This window comes from Oncorhynchus keta, chromosome 19 (assembly GCF_023373465.1).
Source record: "Oncorhynchus keta strain PuntledgeMale-10-30-2019 chromosome 19, Oket_V2, whole genome shotgun sequence".
Lineage (NCBI taxonomy): Eukaryota > Metazoa > Chordata > Actinopteri > Salmoniformes > Salmonidae > Oncorhynchus > Oncorhynchus keta.
In genome coordinates this window covers 68,670,792-68,696,121 of record NC_068439.1, presented here as the reverse complement: position 1 = coordinate 68,696,121, position 25,330 = coordinate 68,670,792, and the positions used below count along the sequence as shown (strand labels likewise).

At 42.6% G+C, this 25,330-nt stretch overlaps 2 protein-coding genes across 7 annotated transcripts in view; both read right to left on the bottom strand.

The window, feature by feature from the left end:
• Window positions 1-3,171, bottom strand: part of LOC118398762 (gamma-aminobutyric acid receptor subunit rho-2-like) — a 30,808-nt gene extending 27,637 nt beyond the window's left edge. Inside the window, exons 1-2 of the mRNA XM_035794436.2 lie at window positions 2,782-3,171; window positions 1,197-1,306 (exon numbers count right to left, since the gene is read on the bottom strand). Coding sequence (XP_035650329.1) covers window positions 1,197-1,306; window positions 2,782-2,903 — 232 coding nt within the window. The 5' untranslated portion in view covers window positions 2,904-3,171. The remainder of the gene's footprint in view (window positions 1-1,196; window positions 1,307-2,781) is intronic.
• A 447-nt stretch (window positions 3,172-3,618) lies between these two features.
• The window catches only part of LOC118398761 (ubiquitin-conjugating enzyme E2 J1-like), a 39,166-nt gene continuing 17,454 nt past the window's right edge, over window positions 3,619-25,330 (bottom strand). Inside the window, exons 2-9 of one of the 6 annotated variants that reach the window (XM_052471140.1) lie at window positions 22,980-23,079; window positions 21,232-21,305; window positions 19,893-20,024; window positions 19,153-19,237; window positions 14,589-14,694; window positions 12,264-12,390; window positions 11,701-11,817; window positions 3,619-5,147 (exon numbers count right to left, since the gene is read on the bottom strand). In XM_052471140.1, the coding sequence (XP_052327100.1) occupies window positions 4,863-5,147; window positions 11,701-11,817; window positions 12,264-12,390; window positions 14,589-14,694; window positions 19,153-19,237; window positions 19,893-20,024; window positions 21,232-21,291 (912 nt within the window). In that variant the 5' untranslated portion in view covers window positions 21,292-21,305; window positions 22,980-23,079 and the 3' untranslated portion in view covers window positions 3,619-4,862. The remainder of the gene's footprint in view (window positions 5,148-11,700; window positions 11,818-12,263; window positions 12,391-14,588; window positions 14,695-19,152; window positions 19,238-19,892; window positions 20,025-21,231; window positions 21,306-22,979; window positions 23,080-25,330) is intronic. The other 5 variants (XM_052471137.1, XM_052471138.1, XM_035794432.2 and 2 more) reach the window with 5 other exon arrangements.

Genomic DNA, 25,330 nt, shown 5'->3' with positions numbered 1-25,330 from the left:
GTAGTCACCCAGCAGAGCTTGTGATTGACTTCACGCTCCAGACCAGACACTGGGGTCCTGTTATTGATATGAAAAGACTACTAATGAACATTGATGTCATTTTCTTTGTTTGACATCCTTCAGAACTAAACTGGTGCATGGTAAACTGAAACTTCTGTACTTTTTCGATACTAGAACATGAAAAATGGTTCAGTACTAGAATTTTTGTTACTTTCGGTACTTCTGTCAAATGTGTCTCACGGATCAATCCTGTATCTGCTCAATGCTCCACTTATTCATTGCTAGCCTGCACTTGGAGTCTGAGCTTCTCCCCACTCCTGCTGAACAGAAGTTAACACACTTGAATAATGCGACACGCATGCAGAAATGTTGAAACTGTTAATTACTGTTCGCAAAACAATGTCCATACTGGTAGCTTCCAGCTTTGGGCACATCAGTTCAAAGTCTAGTTTTGATTTATATTTGTTTTAAGATGTCAACTAACGTGACTTCAATGTGAAATCAACAAAAAATGTTACCATGTCTTTGGATTTATATTAAAAGTTCACAAAGTGAAAAAAAAGACAATGTCTTGTTGATGACTTTCTGCTCATCCAATCACTTTCCCACGTTTATTCAACATCATTACGTAGATGTTTTGTGGTTGAAATTATGTGGAAACAATGTTGAGTCAACCAGTTTTTAACCAGTAGGAACATTCCTTGCTAGCTGATCCTGGCAGTTAATTGATTCATTAATGCCACTAATTGATTGTTCAGAGAGACTAGAAACATCTGATTGCCCAAGGAGAACAAACATGGAAACACTGCTGTGGCCCTGGAGGAACAGTTTTGCACCCCTGATTTGAACAGTGATATCAGTGCCCCTTCTCCAGGCCTAATACCTCTAGAGCTGGGATGGGCGACTTTGTTGGGGGTGGGGCCCACAAATAATCTGAACTCATCATGAGGGGCCAGAGTGGCTCGCGGGTCTGCGTACCCAAATCTCTAACCACACATGCAGTCAGAGTCTGCCCTAGCCTTTTGGAGGCCTTAAGCGAAATTGTATTGCCCCCCCCCACCCCCAGTCCCACCTTGCGAGGTTGATCCTACAAAAGAGAGGGCACTGACGGGCCGCCAGTTGCCCAAACCTGCTCTAGAGGGCACTGAAGTCTACTTTTGTAACATCAGCCAATTAGTTTAGACCTATGTCCTTACCTGCAAAGGCTGGTCTCATGGTAAAATCATGGTCATCAACTCGCAGCAGGTGGTCTGTCTTCACCTTGTGAGATTTGGTGTTATCAACTATCTTTTTTCCAGTCAGTGGACTACAAAAGAAAACAGCAATCAATACTTCTGAAAAGATTGGCAGATAACAGTGTAAAGTTTCCATTTACTCCTTACAGAGAAGCATACAACCACCTTTAAAATGACCCCCAAACCACAACAGTGAGATTGTGAAAGGCACCGAACGATTAGGAGTAAGAACACATATATTACAACATAAGTGTTTGTGTGTGTGTGTAGTGCATGCCCTCAAATAATCAATCAATACTATGCTTTGCTGTCAAGGTGGTCTTATCTTACCCCTTTGTGGTATGTTTGTTAGTTGAGGATAACATGGGTTGAAGTTTGTTCCCATACTCTGTATTTATTATGTTCCTTAGATTTAAAGCTCAGTGAAGACAGGGCAAACTCTGTTCCAAATAGACCCCCAAACGACTTAATTTACGCGTTTATGCGCGCCTATGCCAGTTTCAACGACAATTATTGAACGCGTGGGGGCTGGCTAATTAAACCACCACACAACCACTTTTACCAGGATAGCGTTTGCAGTGTATCCAGGCACCGGCAGGCACGCTTGGTGTGATTGTGATTTTGACCAATTAATAGTGAAACGCTCGGTTCATGTTAGGGGTCGATTCGGAATTGTAATCCTATACTTTGTAATGGACAAAAATGTATCATGTTATAACTCAATATGCAAGAATAACAGACATTGGTGGGCTACTTGTAATACAGCGAGGGAGCCTGAGAACCGGCTGGAGAACCCAGTTCATCCGTTGTCACCATGGGACTGTTAAATCTTGCAGATTACATTAACATGTTCTGCCCTTAATGTATTTCAAGTGAACTTGACAGCGTTGTGTCATTAAACAGCCTCACATGTGGATCGCCTCTCATTTCACAGATAAGATTATTAATAATGACAGAACACATCATGGGTCATCTGAAGCAGAGCACAGCCCAACCGACCGTGAAGTATGATGCAGAATAATGATGCAAGGTTCAAATTAATTGTATGGATGATGAAACTTGCAGATAGGGATGATTCATGACATCTCTGCGTAGACAGGGTCCACCCATTACATCCTTCCCATCAATGCGCACTGCGCTCTGGATCATCTTTACGCACCGGCATGGTTTACCCGTTGCGCAATCCCCATCGAGCCCAAACCACCCCTAGGCTAATATTTACATAGTCTCAGTGTCAACGACTATAACTGGTTTTGCATTACTGACACGACCCATCAATGATTGGAACGTGACAAATTGAATCGAATAAATATTAAAATCAAACGGAACGCAAGTGTCCGTCTACAAGTGCAGAATTTAACCAAAGAAAGAGGGTCATGTCATGATGACCCCCAGTTGCTTTAAATTGCAAATTAAAGAGTGAACGTGCAAATGAAACAAGAACATAATGGGGAGATGGGAAGAAAGTAACATGTGGCGAATGTAACACGCCCATTTTCTCCTATTTGGATGAACTGTCAAAAAGGGTAAGGATCCAGGTACTTACGCGCCATGCTTGTGAGATTCTACCGCCCCGGACCACCTCCTTTTCCGACTTTTGTGCTTTCGGCATTCCCCGATAAGTATCAAGCAAAAAATTAAAAACAGGAACTTAATATAATAAGGCATTATGTGTGAAACTCAAAAGTCGTCGAGTGAGTGAAGAAATTCCTTTAATCGACGAACGCAATGGTTTGAGCATTGTAGCGTATTCTGATCTAAAGCAGAACATGTGTGGTAACATGCATTGTAGTGAGGCAGTGTGTCGGTTGATTAAGTAACAACGACAGATATGTTTACGACTCCAAGCGGCTTGTCCCGCTTATTGCTCCCTGATTGGTCCACAGCGGTTGGTTTCAACGCACTCCAAACCAAGGCACCGCGCGCGCAGCTTCAGCAGCAGCCCTGTTTTAGCTACAGTATGACATGACCACATTCCAGGGCATCCTCGATCAAGTGACGTAACTTACTCCGAATTCGCACAGCTTTCTGGGCACTTTCGAAAACCAAAAAGTGTATATATATATATATATATATTTATATATGTATATATATATCCTGTGCTTAATTAATGTTTCTGCAACAACTGGAGAAGCTCTTTGCATATACTGATAATGTAAAAGGCCTTGGAATCAAGTCTCATATCAACAGCAAGTGCATATCCTAAGAATACAGATTTGAGAGAACACATACTGGATGGTGTAACCTGACCCTTTTGTATGCACATATCAAATGTATTCTAAAATCTTCAGATCACTTAATGGTGATATGTGTGGCGATGGATAACTAAGTGTTACTTTGTCATCCACCAGGATCTAGAAAATAAATAACATTACAGAATCTGTTAACTGACACATGAACATTTATTTTTTTATTCAAGGCATTTATTTTCTGATACAATGTTCATATGTAGCATTCAAACAGTCAAACGATGGATAGATGTGTGAATGCAATCTTAAGACATTAAGTTGTCTGCAATGGATTCAGTATTCACATTAACAAAGCTGTTATACATGGCCCAAATATCATGAGAACCCAACTTAGAGAGAGGACTTACTCTGGACATTTTATTTTCCTTGAAGTACAATGTAACCACAATATTTAAATTGCTTTGCATTAGTCCCCCATTAGTCCCCAATCCATTTCTTGTGAGGACTTCAAAAAGGTAGGCCTAAAGTCATACAGCCTCTTTCTTGTATAATCTCCCTTTCTGAAGCGCTTGTGTTGACAATGGTGTATTGCCTCATCCCTGTCTCACTATCTTTGGACCCAATCAGTGATAACTCCAGGTATGAACAGCATGAAATTGTCAAGAGAGCAGAAACAAACTGACACTCAGGCTAAGATTGACAGACGTATGTGTATAGTTGGCTGCACTGTATCTGCTGCCGCTAAAGTAGACACCACCGGAGAAATGGCTAACCAATGAAAATGTCAATGGCGTAACATTTGAGCAGAAATAATTATCATCTTATCTTTATACAATTTATTATGCATATTGATTCCCTGTGCACAATTAATTATTTGAGACAAACAAATCAATGTAATAGTCTTCATTGTTTACAAGTCATATGATACAGCATTAACTTGTTTAAATGAGAGCAAGCAGCAGTCCATGATAAACAGTTGCCTGACAAAATTAAAAGTAGAGATACAGGCCGTATTCATAAAGCACCTCAGGAGTACGGATCTATTTTTATTTTAGATCATAATGAATTATATTATATGGACATGGGGGACCTGATCCTAGATCAGCACTCCTACTCAGACATTTTGTGAATACAGCCCAAAGTGTGTGTTCTATAAAGGTTTGGACCTATCTTTAAAATGTGGTACAGTTTAGAGTCAATTCAAAGTAATAAAAGACACCTTAGAGGTGGACCACATCCTACACAGGAATGCAGGCTACCCTCATTGTAAAGCAAGCCCTCTTTACTTAGTGGGAGAAACAGTCACCAAGGCTATGCCTAACCCTCTATGAACAGAAGGTTTTCCAGGGCTCTAGGCTGGCAATGTAAAGAGAAAGTCAGTTTGTTGCCAACTAGGGTGTCATGGTCTGGTGGTCTGGGGAAGTTCAGGTCAGTTTCATCACAGCTCGTAGTCAAACTTGTACTCGTTGGTCAGGTAGATCCTGCGGAAGATGAGGGCAGTCAGGAGCAGGGCGAGCACCATGATGAGCACCACAGACCCTGTGTGACTGGCGTCCTGAGGGGGGTGGGGGGTGGCGGGGTGGGGGAAGGCAGGGAAGGTGGGCCTACTGGGGGGCTTTCTCTGGTGCTGCTGGGCCCGGCGCTGGCGGGGGCTGAGAGAACGGCTGCTTGGGGCTGTGGGACATGACTCGTCCTCACTGGCAGCTGGAGCCGCCTCAGCCTGCTGGGTGCACAGCATAGCATACACAGATTCAGACTGTGGTCCAACATACACAGTACGAATAAATACACACATTCCGTTCAACATGGTGCACACGTGCATGCAGACACACACCCACAATACAAGAACCCAAACACGTGCATACAACAGTTACACACACACACACTTTACGAATACACAGACACTACACACACAACCATGCTTAGGGCTTTAGTGCATTCAGAAAGTATTCGGACCCCTCAACTTTACACATTTTGTTACGTTACAGCCTTATTCAAAAATGTATTAAATTATTTTTTCCCCTAATCAATCTATGTTTTTCAGCGGCAGGGACTGGGGGACTAGTCAGGATCGAGGCAAAGATGAACAGAGCAAAGTACAGAGAGATCCTTGATGAAAAACTGCTCCAGAGTGCTCTGAACTTCAGACTGAGGCGAAGGTTCACCTTCCAACAGCACAACGACCCTAAGCAAACAGCCAAGACAACGCAGGAGTGGTTTCGGGACAAGTCTCTAAATGTCCTTGAGTGGCCCAACCAGAGCCTGGATTTGAACCTGATCGAGCATCTCTGGAGGCCTGAAAATTGCTGTGCAGCGACGCTCCCCATCCAAACTGACAGAGCTTGAGAGGATCTGCAGAGAAGAATAGGAGAAACTCCCCAAATACAGGTGTGCCAAACTTGTAGTGTCATACCCAAGAAGACTCGAGGCTGTAATCACTGCCAAAGGTGCTTCAACAAAGTACTGAGTAAAGGGTATTAATACTTACGCAAATGTGATATTTCTCTTTAAAACATGTTTTAATACATTTGTTAATGACAAAGCAAAAACAAGTTTAGATTTTTTTATGAGGTAATGTGTGTGGACTGAGGAGGGAACACAATTGAATCCATTTTAGAATAAGGCTGGAACGTAACAAAATGTGGAAAAAGTCAAGGGGTCTGAATAGTTTCCGAAGCACTGTATACACAATGAATCTGCTTGGGACTAACTGCCCTTGTAGTGCAGTCAAACCAACACAGTTGAATTTAACAAAAATGCTACAGTCGGTCATTTTAAGGGGGAACTCTTTAAAGCAGCAATAGGGTACAGCTCAGGTTTTACACCGAGAGAGAAAGCTGAATCTTACTCCTAATTAGGGGATGGCTGCAGGACAGGGAGGGCTGTCATGCAGAGAGAGACATTGGGACAGAGCAGGGAGCTGTAATCCTGTCTACATCACTCTGTTCAGTTTGATAAAGGAAGAGGAAGACAGGCAGTGACGACGCAGTTAATGGGTGGGATAATCCCAGAACCAGAATGATCTATTCTATTTCTATAGGGGTGAAGTTGGTCGGTCCCTCTCCCGGCCAAAGGTTATATCGGTCGTTTATTACTGCGTCCAGCAGCAGATGGCAAGTACATTTTTTTCCTGTCCCTCTCTCAGGTCAGTTCAGACAGATTTAATCCCAATCTACATAGCCCCTTTCTAGTATGAAGAGACATACCCACACTCATTTTACCATGATTGGAAATGGCCATGTTTTCCTGTCATATTTTTTATTTATTTTTTATAATACATTATAAAAAAGTTGCACACATTAAGTTGCACACTAATTAGGCTCCCAAACATTTAATGGGTCTAGCAACCAACGTTTTGGCACGCAGAAGAAGGCATTGCATGCTGAAATGTTGGTTGCTAGACACATTCAATGTCTTGGAGCATAATTAGCTAACTTTTTTTTCCTTTTTAGTTTACTATCCGTCAGTCAGCACCTAAATCAAATGTGTATTATCTCATGCGCCGAATACAACAGGTGTAGGTAGACCTTACAGTGAAAGTAAAATATATATATATAAAAATATATATAAAAAAAAATATAAAAATATATATATATATATATATATATATATATATAAAATAATTAAGGAGCAACAATAAAATAACAATAACGAGGCTATATACAGGGGGTTACGGTACAGAGTCAATGTGCGAGGGCAACGGTTAGTCGAGGTAATTAAGATAATATGTACATGTAGGTAGAGGAACAATGAGGTACAATGACTATGCATAGACAATAAACAGAGAGTAGCAGCAGTGTAAAAATGGGTGGGGGGGTGGGAGGGCAATGCAAATAGTCCGGGTAGTCATTTGATTAAGAGTCTTATGGGGTAGAAGCTGTTAAGAAGCTTTTTTGACCTAGACTCGGCGCTCCGGTATCGCTTGCCGTGCGGTAGCAGAGAGAACATTATATGACTAGTGTGGCTGGAGTCCTTGGCAATTTTTTGGGCCTTCCTCTGACACCGCCTGGTATAGAGGTCGTGGATGGCAGGAAGCTTGGCCCCAGTGATGTACTGGGCCATATGCACTACCCTCTGTAGTACCTTGCCGTCAGAGACCGTGCAGTTGCCATACCAGGCAGTGATGCAATCAGTCAAGATGCTCTTGATGATGCAACTGTTGAACTTTTTGAGGTTCTGAGGACCCATGCCAAATCTTTTCATTCTCCTGAGGGGGAATGGGCGTTGTCGTGCCCTCTTCATGATTGTCTTGGAACTCGAAGCTCTCAACCTGCTCCACTGCAGCCCTGTCGATGAGAATGGGGGTGTGCTCGGTCCTCCTTTTTCTGTAGTCCACAATCAACTCATTTGTCAAAATCATGTTGAGGGAGAGGTTGTTATCCTGGCACCACACTGCCAGGTCTCTGACCTCCTCCCTATAGGCTGTCTCATCGTTGTCAATGATCAGGCCTACTACCTCTGTTGTGTTGACGGCAAACGTAATGATGGTGTTGGAGTCGTGCTTGGCCATGAAGTCATGGGTGAACAGGGAGTACAGCTCTACACAACATTTTTGGGCACGAGTCAGCTTATGTCTTTTACTAAAATAATACATTTATAACGATGATATCCAGCTATAATCGGTTTATAAGAAAACACCTATCACAGTTATCTTTAATGTTGTCATAGGTGACTGCTAGACAGTGGCATCATGCCTCATTGACACGGAGTTGGAGAACCCTGGAGAAGCTGTAGGGTCAGAGAGTCACCTGCACCGTCATCATACAATATTACCCACCGAGCCATTAAACACAGTGATTTAAAATGGGATGTTCACTGAGTGAGTGACAGTGGCTGATGTTGTGGCTCCGCTGTGCTACATTACATAAAGCACTATGAGAGATGAAGGATGATTTACGGGATAACAACATTGCCATATTCTCCCTTTTATCCTCTGTTCTGGAGCCCAGGGACCCCCCGCCGCTCCTTTCTATACCTCTCATAATTCACTTTTTTCTATTTAATGGTTCGAGAATAATACAGATGACGTTACCGGAGAAAATAGACTTTAGAACGTCTTCTGCGACAAGGCACAATAATAGTGTGCAACCATGCCAACCTCATCTATGGCAAAAAAATGAATACTCCCCCAACATAGCAAATATCTTCAGTATATAGTTATTTCTCTACCCATGTACACTACCTTAAAGTTTGATCAGAAATACAGTGTAGACATTATGACTATTGTAGCTGGAAACAGCAGATTTTTTATGGAATATCTACATAGGCCCATTATCAGCAACCATCACTCCTGTGTTCCAATGGCAAGTTGTGTTAGCTAATTCAATTTGATCATTTTAAAAGGCAAATTGATCATTAGAAATCCCTTTTGCAATTATGTTAGCACAGCTGAAAACTGTTGTCCTGATTAAAGAAGCAATAAAACTGTCCTTCTTTAGACTCGTTTGAGTATCTGGAGCGTCAGCATTTGTGGGTTTGATTACAGGCTCAAAATGGATAGAAACAAAGAAGTTTCATCTGAACCTCGTCAGTCTATTCTTGTTCTGAGAAATGAAGGCTATTCCATGCGAGAAATTGCCAAACTGAAGATATCGTACAACGCTGTGTACTACTCCCTTCACAGAACAGCGCAAACTGTCTCTTTCCAGAACAGAAAGAGGAGTGGGAGGCCCCGGTGCACAATTGAGCAAGAGGACAAGTATATTAGAGTGTCTAGTTTGAGAAACAGACGCCTCACAAGTTAAAAAATAATAATAATATTTTATTTCACCTTTATTTAACCAGGTAGGCTAGTTGAGAACAAGTTCTCATTTGCAATTGCGACCTGGCCAAGATAAAGCATAGCAGTGTGAACAGACAACACAGAGTTACACATGGCGTAAACAATTAACAAGTCAATAATACAGTAGAAAAAAGGAGAGTCTATATACATTGTGTGCAAAAGGCATGCGGAGGTAGGCGAATAATTACAATTTTGCAGATTAACACTGGAGTGATAAATGATCAGATGGTCATGTACAGGTAGAGATATTGGTGTGCAAAAGAGCAGAAAATAAAATAAATAAAAACAGTATGGGGATGAGGTAGGTAAAAATGGGTGGGCTATTTACAGATAGACTATGTACAACGGCAGCGATCGGTTAGCTGCTCAGGTAGCAGATGTTTGAAGTTGGTGAGGGAGATAAAAGTCTCCAACTTCAGCGATTTTTGCAATTCGTTCCAGTCACAGGCAGCAGAGAACTGGAACGAAAGACGGCCAAATGAGGTGTTGGCTTTAGGGATGATCAGTGAGATACACCTGTTGGAGCGCGTGTTACGGGTGGGTGTTCGTAACCAGCGAACTGAGATAAGGCAGAGCTTTACCTAGCATGGACTTGTAGATGACCTGGAGCCAGTGGGTCTGGCCAGCCGACTAGAGCATACAGGTCGCAGTGGTGGGTGGTATAAGGTGCTTTAGTGACAAAACGGATGGCACTGTGATAAACTGCATCCAGTTTGCTGAGTAGAGTGTTGGAAACAATTTTGTAGATGACATCGCCGAAGTCGAGGATCGGTAGGATAGTCAGTTTTACTAGGGTAAGTTTGGCGGCGTGAGTGAAGGAGGCTTTGTTGCGGAATAGAAAGCCGACTCTTGATTTGATTTTCGATTGGAGATGTTTGATATGAGTCTGGAAGGAGAGTTTACAGTCTAGCCAGACACCTAGGTACTTATAGATGTCCACGTATTCAAGGTTGGAACCATCCAGGGTGGTGATGCTGGTCAGGCGTGCGGGTGCAGGCAGCGAACGGTTGAAAAGCATGCATTTGGTTTTACTAGCGTTTAAGAGCAGTTGGAGGCCACGGAAGGAGTGTTGTATGGCATTGAAGCTCGTTTGGAGGTTAGCACAGTGTCCAAGGACGGGCCGGAAGTATATAGAATGGTGTCGTCTGCGTAGAGGTGGATCAGGGAATCGCCCGCAGCAAGAGCAACATCATTGATATATACGGAGAAAAGAGTCTGCCCGAGAATTGAACCCTGTGGCACCCCCATAGAGACTGCCAGAGGACCGGACAGCATGCCCTCCGATTTTACACACTGAACTCTGTCTGCAAAGTAATTGGTGAACCAGGCAAGGCAGTCATCCGAAAAACCGAGGCTACTGAGTCTGCCGATAAGAATATGGTGATTGACAGAGTCGAAAGCCTTGGCAAGGTCGATGAAGACGGCTGCACAGTACTGTCTTTTATCGATGGCGGTTATGATATCGTTTAGTACCTTGAGCATGGCTGAGGTGCACCCGTGACCGGCTCGGAAACCAGATTGCACAGTGGAGAAGGTACGGTGGGATTCGAGATGGTCAGTGACCTGTTTGTTGACTTGGCTTTCGAAGACCTTAGATAGGCAGGGCAGGATGGATATAGGTCTGTGACAGTTTGGGTCCAGGGTGTCTCCCCCTTTGAAGAGGGGGATGACTGCGGCAGCTTTCCAATCCTTGGGGATCTCAGACGATATGAAAGAGAGGTTGAACAGGCTGGTAATAGGGGTTGCGACAATGGCGGCGGATAGTTTCAGAAATAGAGGGTCCAGATTGTCAAGCCCAGCTGATTTGTACGGGTCCAGGTTTTGCAGCTCTTTCAGAACATCTGCTATCTGGATTTGGGTAAAGGAGAACCTGGAGAGGCTTGGGCGAGTAGCTGCGGGGGGGGGGGTGGAGCTGTTGGCCGAGGTTGGAGTAGCCAGGCGGAAGGCATGGCCAGCCGTTGAGAAATGCTTGTTGAAGTTTTCGATAATCATGGGTTTATCGGTGGTGACCGTGTTACCTAGCCTCATTGCAGTGTGCAGCTGGGAGGAGGTGCTCTTGTTCTCCATGGACTTCACGGTGTCCCAAAACTTTTTGGAGTTGGAGCTACAGGATGCAAACTTCTGCCTGAAGAAGCTGGCCTTAGCTTTCCTGACTGACTGCGTGTATTGGTTCCTGACTTCCCTGAACAGTTGCATTTCGCGGGGACTATTCGATGCTATTGCAGTCCGCCACAGGATGTTTTTGTGCTGGTCGAGGGCAGTCAGGTCTGGAGTGAACCAAGGGCTATATCTGTTCTTAGGTCTGCATTTTTTGAACGGAGCATGCTTATCTAAAATGGTCCACAACTGGCAGCTTCATTAAATAGTATCCGCAAAACACCAGCCTCAACGTCAACAGTGAAGAGGTGACTCCGGGATGCTGGCCTTCTAAGGCAGCTGGATCTCTCAGTCCATCACAATCTAGCTAGCATAACCCTGGTGGTGTTAGTCTCACCTGCTCAGCGTGGGTCTCTTCATCCTCCTGTCCCCCTGAGGTGGACGTCTCTCCCCGGGGGTCTGTGGGGGGCTCGCTCTCTGCCCCTGTGCTCTCACTGGCCTGCCTGGCTTCTGCCTTCAGGAAGCAACACACAGGAAATGGCTGCGGTCACCCACAATGTTTTCAAATCAAATTGTAATGGTCATATACACATGTTACGGTTGTAGTGAAATGCTTGCGTTTCTAGCTCCAACAGTGCAGTAATATCTAACAAGTAATATTTAACAATTTCACAACAATACACACATCTAAAGTGAAGGAATGGAATTAAGAATATGTAAATATTTGGATGAGCAATGTCGGAGAATACAGTATGGCCAGGCAAGAGACATTATTCCTCGGGTGAAAAGCCCATTGTCTTTTCTGTCTGTGACTGCTTGAAGCACGAATGGGTAAAGACATGGAAACACAATTCATCCAATTCTGACAACTGGTAACACTTCTGAAGTCACTGGACTAGAATGTAAATAAACAATAATACGTGGATGGGGTAGGACTGTGGCTGGCAGCGACAAGCACACCTTGAAGTTGATCTGCTGGGCGAGCTCTTGGTCCTCTTGGTCATCTGGACTGGGGTTAGTGGGGGAGGGACCGAGGAGGGCAGAGCGCAAGGAGCAGCCACACGTCTCACAGCAGAAGTCCTGGGATCTGTCAGTGGGTCGGCAGGGAGGGAGCGTTAGGGAAGTTAGGGGCAGAAAGGGTTTCCATTGACTTTTCCAGGAGCCCAATGGATTTATCTGACAAGAAGGGTAAAGAATAGATTAGATGACTCAATAAAACCAGTATACAAACGAGCGGAAATCATTCACCCCTAGCAGCCCCCTAAGGAAAAGAGGGCCTGGATTAGTGTACGTTTTGGAGGCATTAAGTGATAAAAGTCAAAGCCATTTCCTAGTCCTATACAGCTGTATTAAAGTTGATCCAGGTAGGAGACCTGAGGAGTTTGCAGAGTCTGGGTGTCCGTCGCAAATGGCACACTATTTCCTATATAGTGCACTACTTTTGACCTGTAGTGCACTTTATAGAGCATAGGGTATAATTTGGGACACAGCCCTAGGCTTACTGAGCCAATCTGGGCCTATATCCTCTGACAGAAACCCTGTTGAGATATGTTGTCTGATGCTCTCTGATCACAAGGCTGTTTACTTTGAGTCAGACAGGAGCTCCCATCACAACACACAAAAAACGTAGAGAAACGTACAAACTTCTTAGAGATTTGGTTTGTCAAAGATGACTCGTGTGGGTGAGTTGATGGCAATTTGACGGATGGATTGAAACTCATTATGTGAAGACAACATTCAACTGTGAATATTGACAGCTACACCAATATAAATATAAAATACAATTCCATCAATGAAATCAAGCATCACCTCCCAAGAGTTTATATTCTTCCAATGTGCTTTCCCACTCAACCAATATCATTATTTTTATAGGCAGAAAAGACAACCATCTGAAAAATGTCCTCCTCTAACTTCTGCATTATTAACACTTGTCATCACAGCAGCCTGCCAGCCAGCAAAACTTCTCCAGCAGTTTACTTTTCTGTCAGGAAACAGAGCAAACTCTGAATTCTTATTTTGTGCTGCTGTTTATCGGCTTCCTGCTAGGGGCCCCTGGCCCTGATGTTGACTGACAGCTCTCACAATTACCATAGGGTACGGAGACAACCAAGAAGAAATTTTTGAATCAAAGCAAAGTTGCTGTATCAACCGCAGCCACGACAGCCCTTTGTGAAACATGGGCCTTTCTTTCATCAGGAAGATAAACAGGCAGGCAGTGCACTATATGTATTTATAGACGAGGATATGTTCCCGTGTCACATCTCATCTTCATGTGTTAATGAAACAGCCAGTCGCTAAAGACCCTTGTCTGTATGTGTTAATAGAACAGACAGTCATCTGGTATGCGTCACAAATGGTACCCTATTCCCTTTATTGTATATTTTCGAACCAGTGCCCTGGTCAAAAGGAACACATTATAATGGCAATAGGTTGCCATTTGGGACACAGCTCTTGGACCCCCTACACATTTTTTTATCCTTCTCCAACAGAGCTTTTGCATGTTTCTTCCGAGGGAGAGACCAATAACAATAAGAGAAGAAGAATGAGAAACAACATGCCCAGACATGCCTTTGTTTCCCTGGCAATGGCCATAGCTATTTGTAGAGGGCACATCCACTGTGGCCCAGGTGTTAATTACATGACATGCTTGCATAAGCATGACTTTATTCTCAACTTCGTTAAATAAACACCTGTCTATCACTATATGTTCTCACTTTACCCCTACATGTACAAATTACTTTGACTAACCTGTATCCCCACACATTGACTCGGTATATACCCTGTATATAGCCTCATTATTGTTATTTTATTGTATTACTTTTATTTAAATGTTTTTACTTTTGTTTATTTAGTAAATATTGTCTTAACTATTTTTCTTAACTGTATTGTTGGTTAAGGGCTTGTAAGTAAGCATTTAATGGTAAGGTCTACCTGTTGTATTCGGCACATGTGATAAATACAGTTAATCTAATTGTATGTAAAGCTAGTGCTTGATACAAGTATCCTCCATACATGTAATGAACCGTTTAAGGATTACACATTGAAACAAACAGCAAACAGACATTTCACCCCAGATTGTTGTGTTGTGTTGCTCCTCTCACAGTCATTGTTATCACCACCATTCATCCATCCCTCCCTCAGTGCAGACACTCAACTGATTTAATGAGCCATTCGCAGTTTCACTGTACCTACCAGCCGTGTGTATTTAGACTTGCATGGCTTAATCTTTGCATTGGAAAGAGAGTAAAGTGGAAAGAGTGGAGGGTTTAATCTGTGTAATCTTACTTTTTGGCCAGGCCTCTCCTCTCCTCTGGATTATAATCAAGGGATCCGATTGCACCCTCCCCTTTGGTTGGCATGAATCCGATTATAGCTATTAGTGCCGTTCTGACTGAAAGGGAGAAACAGAAAAATTGTGAAAGACAAAACCCCCAAAAACTGTCTGTCGACTCGTAACAGCAGTGGATAAAGGGAGTCGCTAGATCACATGAAATACCACGGCACATTCTGTCAAGTTCGCCACCCATGTTATGTAATGTGTTGCGGGAGTAATGCTTTGTTTTATACTGCGTAAGCCTGGATTTAGAAAGCATTTCTGAGGACATTCGCCACAGCAACTCCTCAAATAGCATTCCCCAGCGGACATGATGGGACACTTTTCGCAAAATATTGGGATAGCTTCTGTCATGTCCATGGTTGCTTCAGGACTTTCTAACAACTCAAAACCAATGGATGATTTGAATAAAGACATATAATGTACATTATAAACACCTATGAAATCAAGTAGCAGGCTGACTGGAGGCAAAGAATGGACAGCTGGTGAGAAAACAGCTACAGGGAAAAGAAAGAGGTTAAGGAGGCCTGCTACACAGTGAAAGCCTGTTTCAACAGATAATGATTTGGTTGTCTGAATTCTCTCTCCAGAAATTATTACAGCTGTGGGCACATGGTACTGCACATGGTACTGCAGAACAAAGATAATCTAGGAACCAATGCAGCTGCCCCCTGGAGTGAACCTGTAGTGGAGAGCTGAGACACCAAAAACCCAGTGGGGGATGTTCAATCTCTGGGCCATGGACTCATTGGCTTTAAAAAATAAAAATGCACCTTTATTTAACCAGGTAGGCCAGTTGAGAACAAGTTCTCATTTACAACTGCAACCTGGCCAAGATAAAGCAAAGCAGTGCGACACAAACAACAACACAGAGTTATACATAAACAAACGTACAGTCAATAACACAATAGAAAGTCTATATAAAGTGTGTGCAAATGAGGTAAGATAAGGAGGTAAGGCAATAAATAGGCCATAGTGTCAAAATAATTACAATTTAGCAATTTAACACTGAAGTGATAGATGTGCAGAAGATGAATGTGCAAGTAGAGATACTGGGGTGCAAAGGAGAAAAAAATAAAAAATACAGTATGGGGATGAGGTAGTTGGATTGGTTATGTACAGATGGGCTATGTACAGGCACAGTAAGCTGCTCTGACAGCTGGTGCTTAAAGTTAGCGAGGGAGATATGAGTCTCCAGCTTCAGGGAGTTTTGCAATTCGTTCCAGTCATTGGCAGCAGAAAACTGGAAGGAAAGGCAGCCAAAGGAAGAATTGGCTTCGGAGGTGACCAGTGAGATATACAGTGCCATGTGAAAGTATTCGGCCCCCTTGAACTTTGCGACCTTTTGCCACATTTCAGGCTTCAAACATAAAGATATAAAAGTGTATTTTTTTGTGAAGAATCAACAACAAGTGGGACACAATCATGAAGTGGAACCACATTTATTGGATATTGCAAACTTTAACAAATCAAAAACTGAAAAATTGGGCGTGCAAAATTATTCAGCCCCCTTAAGTTAATACTTTGTAGCGCCACCTTTTGCTGCGATTACAGCTGTAAGTTGCTTGGGGTATGTCTCTATCAGTTTTGCACATCGAGAGACTGAAATTTTTTCCCATTCCTCCTTGCAAAACAGCTCGAGCTCAGTGAGGTTGGATGGAGAGCATTTGTGAACAGCAGTTTTCAGTTCTTTCCACAGATTCTCGATTGGATTCAGGTCTGGACTTTGACTTGGCCATTCTAACACCTGGATATGTTTATTTTTGAACCATTCCATTGTAGATTTTGCTTTATGTTTTGGATCATTGTCTTGTTGGAAGACAAATCTCTGTCCCAGTCTCAGGTCTTTTGCAGACTCAATCAGGTTCTTCCAGAATGGTCCTGTATTTGGCTCCATCCATCTTCCCATCAATTTGAACCATCTTCCCTGTCCCTGCTGAAGAAAAGCAGGCCCAAACCATGATGCTGCCACCACCATGTTTGACAGTGGGGATGGTGTGTTCAGGGTGATGAGCTGTGTTGCTTTTACGCCAAACATAACATTTTGCATTGTTGCCACAAAGTTCAATTTTGGTTTCATCTGACCAGAGCACCTTCTTCCACATGTTTGGTGTGTCTCCCAGGTGGCATGTGGCAAACTTTAAACAACACTTTTAATGGATATCTTGAAGAAATGGCTTTCTTCTTGCCACTCTTCCATAAAGGCCAGATTTGTGCAATATACGACTGATTGTTGTCTTATGGACAGAGTCTCCCACCTCAGCTGTAGATCTCTGCAGTTCATCCAGAGTGATCATGGGCCTCTTGGTTGCATCTCTGATCAGTCTTCTCCTTGTATGAGCTGAAAGTTTAGAGGGATGGCCAGGTCTTGGTAGATTTGCAGTGGTCTGATACTCCTTCCATTTCAATATTATCGCTTGCACAGTGCTCCTTGGGATGTTTAAAGCTTGGGAAATCTTTTTGTATCCAAATCTGGCTTTAAACCTCTTCACAACAGTATCTCGGACCTGCCTGGTGTGTTCCTTGTTCTTCATGATGCTCTCTGCGTTTTTAACGGACCTCTGAGACTATCACAGTGCAGGTGCATTTATACGGAGACTTGATTACACACAGGTGGATTGTATTTATCATCATTAGTGATTTAGGTCAACATTGGATCATTCAGAGATCCTCACTGAACTTCTGGAGAGAGTTTGCTGCACTGAAAGTAAAAGGGCTGAATCATTTTTCACGCCCAATTTTTCAGTTTTTGATTTGTTAAAAAAGTTTGAAATATCCAATAAATGTCGTTCCACTTCATGATTGTGTCCCACTTGTTGATGATTCTTCACAAAAAAATACAGTTTTATATCTTTATGTTTGAAGCCTGAAATGTGTCAAAAGGTCGCAAAGTTCAAGGGGGCCGAATACTTTCGCAAGGCACTGTACCTGCTGGATCGTGTGCTATGGGTGGGTGCTGCTATGATGACCAGTGAGCTGCGATAAGGCGGGGCTTTACCTAGCAAAGACTTATAGATGACCTGGAGCCAGTGGGTTTGGCAACGAATTTGAAGCGAGGGCCAGCCAACGAGAGCATACAGGTCACAGTGGTGGGTAATATATGAGGCTTTGGTGACTGTGATAGACTGCATCCAATTTTCAGAGTGTTGGAGGCTATTTTGTAAATTACATCGCCGAAGTCAAGGATCGGTAGGATGGTCAGTTTTACGAGGGTATGTTTGGCAGCATGAGTGAAGGACGCTTTTTTGCAAAATAGGAAGCTGATTCTAGATTTCATTTTGGATTGGAGAAGCTTAATGTGAGATTTGTAGATGCCCACATATTCTAAGTCAGAACCGTTCAGAGTAGTGATGCTGGACGGGCGGGCAGGTGCTGGTAGCGATCGGTTGAAGAACATGCATTTAGTTTTACTTGCATTTAAGAGCAGTTGGAGGCCACGGAAGGAGAGTTGTATGGTGTTGAAGCTCGTCATTTGAGAAACCAAAGCTGTTGAGTCTGCCAATAAGAATGTGGTGATTGACAGAGTCGAAAGCCTTGGCCAGGTCTATGAATACAGCTGCACAATATTGTCTCTTATCGATCGATGGAAGTTATGATATCGTTTAGGACCTTGAGCGTGGCTTGCCATGTAACCCCAGAGGACAAAAGCAGGAGTTATTTTAGATGAGCTTTTGTATGCGCATTAAAATACCCCGAAAGTAATATAAAGAAAAGCAGTGCGGGATTCTCCCATTGAATCTGATTACATTTCCATGCTTTTGGTACGGAGAATAACGTGAGAGGAATACTCAGAAATAGGATGGCTTAACGGTGGTAAATGAAATCATGCCAGAAAATAATGGAAATATCAGACTTAATGTTTGGAAATAGTGTGCTGACCGCTGCCAATACAGGGCTTTGTGATCGAATAAGATGTGCGTGCCAAATATGCATTTCCAGTGACACACTTTCTTCTTATTTCCTTTGTTCTGAAATGAAGTCTTCTTTTCAGCCCCTTCCAATTTCCACTCTTTAAATTGTGGGGAAAAAGCTCAATGATAGAACAAAAATGCCTGAGCAAAAAAACATTTGCATATCTGCCTTCATTTAAATTCAAATTAAAAGTCTTAATCCGTCGTTTGTTCGTGTTGGTCCCTGGCAGGCAGAGAACGAGTGAGTGGGGATGCTAGGCTAAGTTTAGTGCAGCAGCTGGATGAGTAGGACTGGAAGAGGGAACAAGGACTGTGTGGTAAGCTGGGTGTGTGTGTGTCTCTCCAGGCTGGAGGAGACAAGCCATTTACTTGATTTTGCTTACACAGAAAATGTATCAAGATAATTAGCCTGTTCTAACTTGTTTCAAGACCTTTTTTGGTTAAAGTAAGCCAAACTATCTGCCAGGCTGCCTTCTTTTCAATAGCGGTGGTGGTCACGTGTTAGCGAGGCAGAGGATCTGAGATTGAGTACCAGTGCGGGCTCATGAAGAAGGTATCTGTACTGTTAAGCAAGCAGTGACACCAGTTACAAAGGGATACCTACTGCTCCAAGATGGCTGCCATGTCTCCGGGTGATGGCCAGAGATGCTCAGACAGATCTTCTTTCCCACCTCGAATCTTCCATTGGGCTGAAAGAGAAGCATATCCATAGAATTACATATAGAATACATGTATAATAAAGATAAGTGATTTATAGGATTTCGATGATAGAGATCCTATTACCATATCATGGTCTATGACAACCAGGTTGAACAAGCAACAGGGAGACAGTGAGACAGGCTGAGGTGAGGTGGAGGCTGGGGGGTGGTTGAAGGGAGGGATATTAAGAGAAAGAAAGAGAGTGAGCCTTCAAAGACCAAGTAAAACCTGCCAGCCTGAGCTAAGAGAGAGAGAAAAAAAAGAGACTCTGGACATAAAAAAGACTGTCACAACCGGTCTGATCCACTGGCTTTTATCAGCCTGTCATTGATTCTTCAGGTTATTATTGGTGCATGAAAAAAAAAACACATTACCGCTTCTTTCCCACAGAACCATTCAAGTCCTCTGTGACAGTGCAGTGACAGGCATGGCTTTGTTCTGACAATAGTGTCTCGGTGTGTCATATGTGGCGGCTCCGGGTTTAGAAAAGACATCTATAGCTGTCTATCATCCAGCCTTTGATAATTTGATTGGTTGCTTTTTGTTACTTCAATTTACACATAATTGGCTGTGATTGATCAAAAGAGGGGAATATCTTGATAAGTGTGTGTGTATGTGTGTGTGTGTGTGTGTTGGGGGTCTTACTGTGAGTAGGATGATGCTGGGGGGCTTCATGGGATACTCCGGGGGCAGCACGATCCTGCCGTGGTAAACCCCACCGTCAAAATCTGAGTCTGGGGGCCCGCGGACAGAGAAGTGCCACTCAAACAGATTATCCTGCAGGTACACAACAGGCCAGTCACAAACACATATGTGACTCGTTTCAGGAAACTAGGCGTATGTTGCACATCACTACTACACAGGAGAGGCATTTGAACGTAAACATATATTTTTTTAATTAGAATGCCTTCTGGAACATGTGAACTTTCATGTGCCTTAATAACAAACTTGTATTCCATCCATAAATACGAATAAAATTGTTAAATTAAGCCTAGTTAGTTTAGCCACAGAAAAAGACAGGAACCTTCCCACCAACCATGATTGGCTGAGATAATGAGAGGGCTGGACATGCTGGGAGATGAGTTTGGATTGGTCTGCCATGTAGAATGCTTCAGTTTGTAATGTGAGCTTTGCAGTATGTGTTGACTGTCCTTTCTAACGCTCCGTTTTTTGAAAGATATAACGTTAGCCATCAAGAACAACAAAAGTTTTGCTACTTCTCTCAACAACATTGATGCCTTGAATTTAGCAGGCGCTATCGACAGATCAGTTGGAAAAAGTAATGGGCTACTTTCTGCACATGCCACGGTCAATGTGAACCGGAGTGACTTGACACAACGCTGGCCAAACAAGATGTAGCGTCAAACAAAATGGAGTTAAATGGTTCCAGCCTGCCATGAAGAATTCATCCATTTTATATGGGTAAGAGTCTAGCTACATTTTCTGACATAAGTTTTTTATTTAGTCAGAAAATCATTTTTTTCAACTTCAATCTCTCTGTTAGTTAAGGAACATTAGCTTGCTGGCTCGCTAGCTAAAGTTACGTGTATGATCTGTGTACTAATATTATTAGAATCAGAAAACCCATTTGCATTGCTAGTTATAGCCTAATGTTAGCCAGCTAACATTGAACCTAGTTTGTTAACTTTAGCTGCAAATTTATACTACAGCTATGACAATGTTTGTATTGGTTAGTCTTATGAGTTGGGATTATGCCGTTTCATTGTTTAGCTAGCTAGCTACCTACTAGCTAGCTACATGTCTAAACAAAAGACTCTGGGGGTGATGTCTGGGGGTGATTTCGGCCATCTATTGTATTTCATGAACATGTCTAGACAATAGTGACTCATCCACTTAGCTAGATGTGACTGGGGGTGGTTATAGCATTTCCTTCACATGAACCATCAATTTATACAAATGTGTCAGGTAAGCGTCATCTGATGATGAGCCTGAGTGAGTTTGGGTGGCTCCAGGTATGACTGACCTCCAGTGGCTGGGCGTGGTAGTGCTCTGTGGGGTGCCTCAGTTCAGCTGCCTCCTTCATCAGCCTCTTCACAGCTAGCACCCACCCGGTGAAGAGAACAAACAAAACGTCACAGTTAGCACCAGGTAAAGCTGACATGCACTCATTCCTTATCCCAGCTGACACCAAGCTTGCAGTTTACTTCCACTAGCATGAGGTGTTCCAGGCATCCTCTCCGCCGGTAGGTCTACATCCCCATATCCACAGACAAATATAGGGCCCTATAAAATCTGCGTTGTGGAAAATGCGGACAGAATCACAGGATTCAGACATCAAAACAGAATTCAACAATATAAAAAAATGTGTTGAACTTAGTAGGAAATCAACAAAATGTATTGAACTTACTAGAAAATGCATTAAATTATTTTTGGGGAAAACTAAATGAAATCAGGCAAAAAATAATAGATTTTATAGAGCCCTACTGACACAACAGTAGGCTAGACTCCTGAATTAAAGTACACAGCGCTCATAGCTGCGGGAAGTATGGGTGCTGAGGGTGCTGCAGCAGCCCCTGATAAAATCGGAAACAAATTTTAAATTGTCAGCGCGCAAGGTCATGGAGTTCTCTATGTTTGTTCAGTTATTGAGTTGTTACGCTTACCCACCGTCCCGTTGAAAAGGAGGCAAGATGGAACCGAAATTGGAAAATAATTGGAAAAGGAAAGTGGAACTAAGGGGTATTCAGATGAACGGAATTGGTTTGGAATCCTTTAGAAGAAGTGAGTCTGTGAAATGAGCTCAGGAGTGGGAGTGGGGACCATCGGTTGGAAAGAAACCCTGGCTGGCCTGGCTATGTTTGAAAACATTACCAGCAATCAAATCCTTGCTTCCTGCATTCTAGTTTCCAAAATTTCTCTAAAAGCACATTGGAGGAGAGGATCCAAGGTCCCTCCCTTGAACCTGCTTTGAGAGGAATTGAGAAAAACAAGGACAGAAGAAACAAGGATTTCAGACACATCCCCTGTATGACTATAGGGCGAAGGGCAGGGGAGGAAGGCAGTTCAAGGCAGTGGAACAGAGAGGCTCTGACACCACGCCTCCCGGGGCACATGTTCCAGGTCTAATCTCGCCTCGGGCCAGACCCTCTAAAGATCTAACTATCTGTACTATTCTGTAATCCTACACTGAAAAGAGAAGGACAAGTTAAGGAAGTCGGTGTGTGAAACTAGAATGCGCTGAGTAAACTCTTCCCCCTCCACCCCCCTGTTTACTCACAGATGGTAAGATCAAGTTTATCTTTCTGGGGAAAAAAATGTTTGCATAAACTAAAGATGAGGTTATGACTAGGGCTGTTGCGGTGACTGTATTACCGCCAAACACTGGTGGTTATGAGTCATGAAGGCAGTCAAATTCCACATGGCCGTTTAGTCAGGGTAATTAGGCTTCTCCAAGCTCTGATGCTGCTGATGGTCATTAGTAGCCTACCAAACGTATTAACTGCCTGGTACTCAGCACTCCATGGTCCCTTTAAATCACTCTGACATAACTGTAAATCTATTCGAAAATCTAAATCAGACACTTCATAAGAGCCCATGAGCTCATGTTGTGCAACATTTCTATAGGCTATACAATTCAGCGAGAAAACAATGATGGCCTCTTAAAAAGAGGAGGATCCATCAGCTTTCTATAGGCTAGGCTTACAATATTTATTTCTCAACTTTCCTAATATTAAGCACATTGCTTAACTTTACAATAGGAGTATAGCCTACCTGGCTGGCATGAAAATGAACCCCGGGAAAGCGTCCTCCATTCGCTATGTATTTTTTCCGTTGCCCCTGTATCGAGACAGGTGCATGATAATGGTCCATTCTAAATCAAAACAAATTTCACACATTATTTAGTATATGTAAAGACAATATTAAATCAAGAATAGTCTGATGGGTGACAATATTAGCCTATCACTTGTGAATGACGCCCAGCTTAAGGCAAGAAACAAAGCCTTCTTTTGCAACTTCTTCAAATAATAGTATCACACCTCATGTAGCCTAGCCCATAGGCCTATATGTTTTCTTTAAATTTAGTTTTTTTGTACTTTTTCTCCCCAATTTTATGATATCCAATTGGTAGTTACAGTCTTGTCCCATCGCTGCAATTCCCGTACAGACTCGGGAGAGGCGAAGGTCGAGAACCATGCGTCCTCCAAAACAGGAAAGTGTCCAAATAACTTCTTAAAATTAAGCACATTGATCCACTTTACAAGAGGTGTAGAGCCTAGCAGTGCGCGAGTTTCCAGTTTGGGGAAGATAATTTACCATAAAAATGCACCTTTATAATAAAAGCATCACATGCATAATCGCCTTTCCGGTCACTTTTGATAATGGCGTTATCCCGCTAATCGAACATTGGCCCTTATAGCCTACTGCTGTGTGTGCACTGCTGCGCTTATAATGTGAAGAAATAGCTTAATAGTTTATCAACATTTTAAGCTAAACGTTATGATCTGTTGCGTCAGCCACATAGCGTAAAAAAGTGGTTTTGATGCTAGTGGTTGTATTCATTTGAGATCTATAGCATCCCACAACTGTCCCAGACTATGTTTGGAATATTTGTTTCTCGCACAGAATATAATAGGTAAACCTTTGTACTATGGCAGATAGTAGATTGACATAGGCTAGTGCTTTTGCTGTTCGTTAAAATTACTCATCTTATTGGCAGACGAAAAGTAAATGTGGACAGTTCTTCCAATATTTTAAATATGCACCTCGGAATTGGATAAGGACGGAGTTGCGTCCCCGGTGTGTCGGTCTTCACTTGTAGCCTGTGAGAAAGACCCGATCACGTGATGGAGAGCCATGTGAGTGAGAGGTGCTTCAGAGCCCACAGCACTCAGTGAGAAGGGCACAACGCAACACTCCGGGCCAAGGGCACCATGGCCACAAAAGGCATGGATTATTTTAGGGTGCATTACGGCCACACAAAGGGGATGCCACTGTGAAATTCTAGGCATTATCAAGTGCTTGTCAAATTGTGAATGAGAGTGATGAAGTGTGTACAGCCTGCGCAGAAAACAAAGCAGAGCTCATGCCTTTCAAGACACTTTTTTCAAATCATCATTAGAGTCGCATCATGCAGCCTTACAATGTATTAAAAATCTAAAAATATAGCCCAATGTTTGTAGAACAACTAAAGATACATTAATAACTCTAAATTAGGCATATAGGAGTACCTAGTTATTTAACCACACTCCCTCAAATCGTTTGGAGATAATATTCTTTCTATTTTATTCAGCTCTGTTTAATTGTATTCATACTGTGAAATAATATATAAATAATGCCATGGAATTCGAAGCAAATCTTGTCTGCTAAATGAACTAGTGTAGCCCACAGCAATATGGCATAGCCAGATCAGGTCCTAACATAATGACAATGTTATTCTGTTTTTCTGAAATAAAAACATTTTCTTCATATCATGTTTCTTTAGACCCGTCTAAAAAAAATGGATTTATTGTGAAGGTGTAGGCTATACTACATGGATTTATTGTGAAGGTGTAGGCTATACTACATGGATTTATTGTGAAGGTGTAGGCTATACTACATGGATTTATTAGACTTTTTCAAATGTAGACATTCCAAAGGTATCAGTGACTTGTATGCTATGTGTGGAAGCCAGGAGATGCTAAATGTGCTAAATGTGTCAATTACAGTGGGACCAACAGTTATTTGCTTGACAATCAAAGTTTCGTGACCGCCACAGCCCTAGTTATGACATGCTAATAATTATCAATAAGCACCTTTCGAAGAGTGAATGACATGCAGGTCAAACAGTGTGACCAAAGAAATGGGGGAATAATATTTCCCCCAAAAAATTACTGTCTGAGAAAGTTATTTTCACATCCTGACTTGTGAAACGAATGGTTTCTACTGTGGCTTTAATAGGTGCATCGTAATTTCAGGAAATTACTCAAATATTTCTGGTGCTAATAGTGGAATGACAGTGTTACTAAACTGATCATTTCAGTTTATGTGAGAAAACAAGCACTGAATAGTGTAGGGAATCATTGTAACATCTAAATCGCTGGGAAATATATTTTCCATAACAAAAAATATTCACCAGCTTCAAA